At 33.3% G+C, this 6,393-nt stretch overlaps 2 protein-coding genes across 2 annotated transcripts in view; one reads left to right on the top strand and one right to left on the bottom strand.

The window, feature by feature from the left end:
• Positions 1-6,393, top strand: part of LOC118732938 (gamma-tubulin complex component 3) — a gene marked incomplete at its 5' end in the record, with an annotated part of 32,880 nt that overhangs the window by 1,446 nt on the left and 25,041 nt on the right. Inside the window, 3 exon segments of the mRNA XM_036462068.1 lie at positions 24-564; positions 799-991; positions 1,060-1,381. Of these exon segments, the coding sequence (XP_036317961.1) occupies positions 24-564; positions 799-991; positions 1,060-1,381 (1,056 nt within the window).
• LOC118732943 (peroxisomal multifunctional enzyme type 2) lies at positions 3,840-4,866 on the bottom strand. Its single transcript, XM_036462072.1, has 2 exons — positions 4,573-4,866; positions 3,840-4,292 (listed from the first exon to the last, which is right to left on the bottom strand). Exons 1-2 carry the CDS (start codon positions 4,703-4,705, stop codon positions 4,078-4,080), a joined length of 348 nt encoding a protein of 115 aa, XP_036317965.1. The 5' UTR covers positions 4,706-4,866; the 3' UTR covers positions 3,840-4,077.

Below are 6,393 nucleotides of genomic sequence, written 5' to 3'. Positions count from 1 at the left end.
CGTTAATAATGGTTGCCTTTCAGCTTAATAGACAAAGAGATTTTGAGCATAATACTATTTTAAAAGGCAATAGTATCGTGCCAATGCGTCATGAACAACTAACATTAATGAAAATTCTCGTATGGTCCGTTGATGCTCTTAAAAGGCTCAAGTGGCTTGCCACCATAGCAGAGGCGTGTCAGGAGAAAAAAGGTGGTGCACTCGCTTCAACGGTACACAGTTTTCTGAATAACGGCAACCCTACTGTAAAGTCCTTGGTCCGTGAACTTTTGCTTGCGATTTGTGGGCCTCTCTATCAAATGCTATCACATTGGCTGCTAGAAGGGGAAATCAATGATCCGCATGGCGAGTTCTTTATTGAATGTCTGGCCGAAGTTGGACCCGATCGCCTGTGGCATGATAAGTATCGGGTACGCACATCTATGTTACCCAATTTTGTCTCAACGGAAATGGCACATAAAATTCTGGTTACGGGGAAAAGTATAAATTTTTTGTGTGAAGTATGCGAAGACAATAGACCAGTTAAAGGACGCGATGAACTACGTCAGTGTATTGAAGAAAATGGTGAGTTATTAAACAATTAAGTACAAACAAAGTTTTACACAAACACATATTATTTTGAGAATTTATTCTATCCAAAAAATCATTAATTCAAAGCGGTCACAAGAACCCAATTATATGTTATTGAAAAAGTTTAATTTTACATACATACGTTCAAAAAATATATATTAGTAAAAATCAAAACGACGTTTATTTTAGATTTTTGATGGCTTTTTAATCGTAATTATTGTTTTACAGCTGATCATATATTTTCACATGTTGCTGATACAAAATTGCATTCAACAATTGATGCTATTTACTTGAATACTTCAAAACGTGTTCTAGACATTGTCATGGGACCGCACAAACTTCTTGAACACCTACAAGCAATGCGTCGCTATTTGCTGTTAGGACAAGGTGATTTCATCGGAATTCTCATGGAAAATTTAAAGTACGGCAGTTACACGAACAATTATCCAAAAACCACTATAAAATTCAAGTTTTTTTTTTTGTTAATAGATGTGAACTGGATAAACCGGCAAAGGAGCTTTACTGTTACGACCTGTCATCGATAATGGATGCCGCAATACGTTCTACAAACGCACAATATGATGATCCTGAAATTCTGAACCATTTAGATGTGCGATTATTAACACCATGTGATGGTGATATCGGTTGGGATATACTATCATTACAGTATACCGTACGTGGTCCCTTGGCTACTATGCTTGAACCATGCATGGGCATTTATCAAATGCTATTTAAACCACTTTGGCGCATGAAACACATGGAGTTTGTACTATCATCAAAAATTTGGAAAGATCAAAAGTGTAATGCCAAGGTAAGTTTAAAATAAACTCACAATATTCAAGTCTATCACTGAGTCCATCGTAGTCCAATGTTTCGCCAAATCTACGATAATGGTTTTACTAAACACGAATATTTATTATTAGAATAAATTTTTAATGTCTCCGTTCGGATTTAGTGTTCGCATAATCGTAGATTTCACGAAAATCTTATTACGAAGGATATAGTCATAGCCCCGGTTATAACATCCAATGATTTGAAATATTTTTCAGTTTTATTTCTGTTTAGAGATGGCAACAATAAATCATTCCATTGCGATTTAATTGTATCACAAAGTTATTTTTCATTAATCGAGTGATTAATTGACATTGTAATTAATTGATTGTGTTGTGATTAATCATATCAATCGTTTCAAATTTATTTTCTGCCATCCCTAATTGTGTGTTAATTTTTTTTGACGAACTCCTTGAAACTAAATCAAAATACCCTTGTGGCCAGCTGATAAGGTCAAGTGACATTTTGACTAGGTTTGGCTATAATTTCCAAGAAATAGTCGTAAAAATTCCGAAGTAGTCAGATTTAGTCCAAAAAGCGTTCCTTAACTGGAAAATGACAGCAAAAATGAGAGAGTGTTGGCAGTGAGAGTGACTCTCGTCAGTCTGAAGTAGTCAGAAGAATTTTTGCTGGCAAAATATTGAAAAGTGTCAAACTCAACTGAATTTAAAAAACGGAAATTAAAGAATACACAAAAAGTGAGAATAATCTAAAAAGTAAAAAAAGTGAATTGAAAGTGGAAGGAGGCAAACAATAATTGATATAGTAAGTGTTTATTGTGCTTGTGCTTGCGTGACTGTGTTTTGTACATACATTTCTTTTCTTATTTGACGCTAGTTTTGTTGTTGACATTCTTTGGACTAAAAATTTGGTTTTCTGCGGTCCTTTACTTTTTCCTGTTATTCTCTCGTAGTGAGCGCATTTTCCTTACGCTCTTGCATTTTGACATATATATTTATTTTGTTTACATTTTTTTTTTTATAATTCCAGGACTTTACACTAACTTCGTACAGAAATTATAAAAATTCAACAAACTTTAACATTTCCACCCAAAAATTTTAAACTTTTTATTGAGCTCATTAAATTTTAGTAGGCTAAAGTGCAAATTTCAAGACGCTAGAAAATCGCGTTGATTTTTTTTTTTTTGGCTGAGAGTATTGTGCATTTTCTTCCATATAAAATATGCTCGACAATTTCGTTGGTATGTGAGAAAATGCCTAGCACCATCAGCAAAAATAATTGTTAAAAATCAACGCGATTTTCTAGAGCCTTGAAGTTTGCACTTTAATCTACTAAAATTTAATGAGCTACAAAACTGCATACCCAAAATTCTAAATAAAAAGTTTGAAATTTTTGGGCGCAAATGTTTAAGTTTGTTGACTTTCCATAATTTTTGTACAAAGTTTGAAATGTGGATTTATGTAACGCTGGTTAGGTAAAGTGCTAGACTTTTATAAAAAAAAAAAAAATAAATAAACAAAAGAAAAATAGCCAAAACGAGTCAAAATCTCACTTGACTTAATCAGCAGACAATAAGTGTATGTACATTGCCGGACAAAAGTATCCGCACAGAGAGTTTTTCGCAATGAACGCAAAGTTTTATATTGTAATTTCTTTCCGCAAATATTTTAAAAAGATATTACAAGAAAAAGCATAATAAAATCTAAACTTTGTGCAGGAAAATTCAACAAATTTGCATACTTATTTGCACGGTGTTATTTGCCAAAAAAAAACGCGGGTTTTTAAAATTGAAAACTGCATACTCAGAATTTTTCTAAAAAATCTGATTAGAAAGTTGGAAATTAGTATGCTAATTTATTGATAATTTCTTGAGTTTCACACAAACTTTAGAGATTTTATTTGTATGCTTTTTGTTGTAGTATGAACTGTATTTTTATATAAAATTAGCGAAAATAAATTATAGTAAAAAACTTTGCATACATTGCGATATACCTTTGTCCGGCACTGTATGTAGCCTTAATGTGCATACACATGAGCCTTCGCATAAAGAAACGATTTGAAAATCTCAATATTTTCGAAGAAATATTTTCTATTCATAAGTGACTAAACGGGAGGTATTTGGCGAAACCCTAAAAATTGTTTTGAAAGGTGAATTACCCCGAGTGACTAGCGCTCATTGACGGTAATTGAGGTCAACCTACGTAATTAAGAAAATTAAATCAATTAATGAGCCCCACCCTATGCGACACCAATCATTTAAATATAGTACCTAGAAGTAAATTAAAATACCATTAATTATTCATGAGATTATAATTACCTTAAAAACAGCGTTTTCGCGTTATTCTTTGAAGCAACAAAACTGACCCGGTAGCCGCTACAACAACAACAACAACAACCCGGTAATCTTATCCCAAACAAACTTTCAGCTTATAAAGCACTTTTGATAAGACATTCGAAAAAATGATAAGACAAATTGATTGAAATCTGAGCTAGTATTCAGAATTGGCATTTTATTTATTTATTATTTTTTTAAATACAACTATTATGCTCATAAAACAATGTTAATATGTCCTTTTCATTTGAATTTAATTAATCGTTTACCCTGCCTCCCATATATTTAAACATGAATTACAATACCAATTTATGTATGTATGTATATGTACTTTTTATAATCCCGACACGGAATGAATATTTTTATTATTACATGCTAAATCTTTACAACTTAGCATCTGTCTTGAGAAGAGGAGCCAGCTTTTGGGATAACATAATGTTTCCCGAAATCTTGAGTTTGCCCTTCATGAAGGCGGCCTGTGGATTTAGTTTCCCGAGAGCAATGTCCACCATATCTTCATCCGCCACAGTCAGCGTAGTATCGACTTTAATATCCTTGGCAGGTCCTTCGTATGCTTTAGCATTCTTGCAGTCCAAAGCTACACAGAAAAATTTGTTAAAATGTATTATCTGCTCAAAAGAAATACATATAAACACATGGTTTCATTAATTGCGACAAATTTCTTTTTGGACATTGAACTCCACATTCCGATTATATTAAAACTTGGTATGAAACTTTTATAGTTGTCTTTATATACAGCATATATACATATATACATACGTACCTATGTATATACATCGTACATACATATGTAGATGCTTTAAATTGAAAGGCAAGTCACACCTTATAATATTTAACTATCCTAATATACTACTCACTCCATTCCTTTGCCACTTTGCCATCTTTGGTGATTTTATAGAGGAAGACACCATTGATAGCCTTTGCCTTGGCTTCGTTTTCCTTCACGCCATCAATAATTTTTTGAAATACGGCATCAGAAGCAAGCGACATCTTTAATAATTAACAAATTCGACAAAAGCTAAAATGTACGAAGTCTTATTGCGCCAGATACAAAGTCCATACAACGCCGACAGGTGAAAAGGTAAACGTCAAGTAAAGAGAAACGTTGCTGCCTAGGCGAATTTATACAAGGCTGTTCAAGGCGAATTAATATAAGGTGATAGCAGGAGTACAAAAACAAAAATTTACATGTATTTTGTTTTCGCTTTGGCGGTATAAACTGTCAAAATCTGTAAGAGTGTGTGTAGAAATTCAAACAAAATTTTTCAATTTGATATCAGAAGCCGTGCGGCGAAACACATACACAAAATCAGCTGAGCTAGTAACACCACCTTATATAAATTCGCCTTGGCGGTGTTACTGGCGAATTTAGATTACAACAACGACAACCATATGTATTTTGTATGGAGGGTGTTATGTCAAATCTCAATTCGCTCCAAAGTTTACATGTATTTTGTTTTTGCTTTTGATGGGTGTGCTGTCAAATCAGTAAAAGCAAAAACCAAATACATGTAAGGCGAAGAAATCAGCTGATTTTACAACTTGTATAAATTCGCCTTGCGGTACTTCCTAATGTCAAAATGATGTGTTTGTTGTAAACAAGGCGAATTCATATCATGATTCAATAATAGGTTCATTCCTTATCTTTTTGGACTAAAATCTGAAAAGTGTCAAAATGCCAGAGCGTAAGCAAAATGCGCTCACTAAAAGAGAATAACAGGAAAAGTAAAGGAACGCAAAAAACCAAATTTTTAGTCCAAAGAATGGCAACAACAAGTCTAACGTCAAATAAGAATGGAAATGTATGTACAAAACACATTCACACAAGCACAAGCACAATAAACACTTACTATATCAATTATTTTTTGCCTCCTTACAATTTCAATTCACTTTTTTTACTTTTTAGATTATTCTCACTTTTTGCGTATTCTTTAATTTCCGTTAATTTAAATTTAGTTGAGTTTGACACTTCAGGATTTTGCCAGAAAAAATTCTTCTGACTAAATCCGACTACTTCGGACTGATGAGAGTCACTCTCAGTGGGTGTTGCTCTCTCATTTTAGGTGTCATTTCCGAGTTAAGGAACGCTTTTTGGACTAAATCTGACTACTTCGGACTTTTTCTGACTATTTCTGGGAGATAAGGAACGCTCCTTTTGTTGAATACATTTTGAGCACACCCATCAAAAGCAAAACCAAAATCTATGCAAATCATGGTAAAAACATAACAAGGTAAAACCATTAAGAGGCAGTTTGGGGTATGCCAACAATATAATTTAAAATTTCAAAACTCAAACTCACACACACATTCCCAATTTCAATCTCAAACAACAACAATTGCGAACAATTTAATTTTTTTATTCCCAATTTTATATGATTTTAAAATGCTGGCAAATGTCAGAAAAAATCATGGCCGACGAATTGAGAGAATGAATTTACCTTGTAATGTTTTTATCAAACCATAGTACAATAATTACAGGTATTGTCTTCCCAGAGAGTTTTGCTTCACATCGAAATTCGTGCTCCCTTATTTTCATTTTGACGCAGTTCAATATTGATTCTTTTACTTTTTCCTTTTTGGTTGTTGTTGATCCGACATGGTGGGTGTACGATGTATTTTGGAACGAATTTCCGTCATCCCTTGTCAAATTTGGTTTGGAGACAAACACCGAAACCGGA

The sequence above is a fragment of the Rhagoletis pomonella genome, unplaced genomic scaffold, assembly GCF_013731165.1.
Source record: "Rhagoletis pomonella isolate Grant_MI unplaced genomic scaffold, Rhpom_1.0 Rhpom_scaffold_00002, whole genome shotgun sequence".
Taxonomy (NCBI): Eukaryota; Metazoa; Arthropoda; class Insecta; order Diptera; family Tephritidae; genus Rhagoletis; species Rhagoletis pomonella.
Note: the sequence above shows the minus strand (reverse complement) of the source record. Positions and strands in the feature narration are given on the sequence as shown.

Coding starts and splice junctions, on each gene's coding strand:
- LOC118732943 (XM_036462072.1), bottom strand. CDS start 4,705: ATGTCGCTTGCTTCTGATGCCGTATTTCAAAAAATTATTGATGGCGTG. Junction 4,293..4,572: donor CAAAGTGGCAAAGGAATGGA/GTGAGTAGTATA, acceptor TTTTCTGTGTAG/CTTTGGACTGCAAGAATGCT.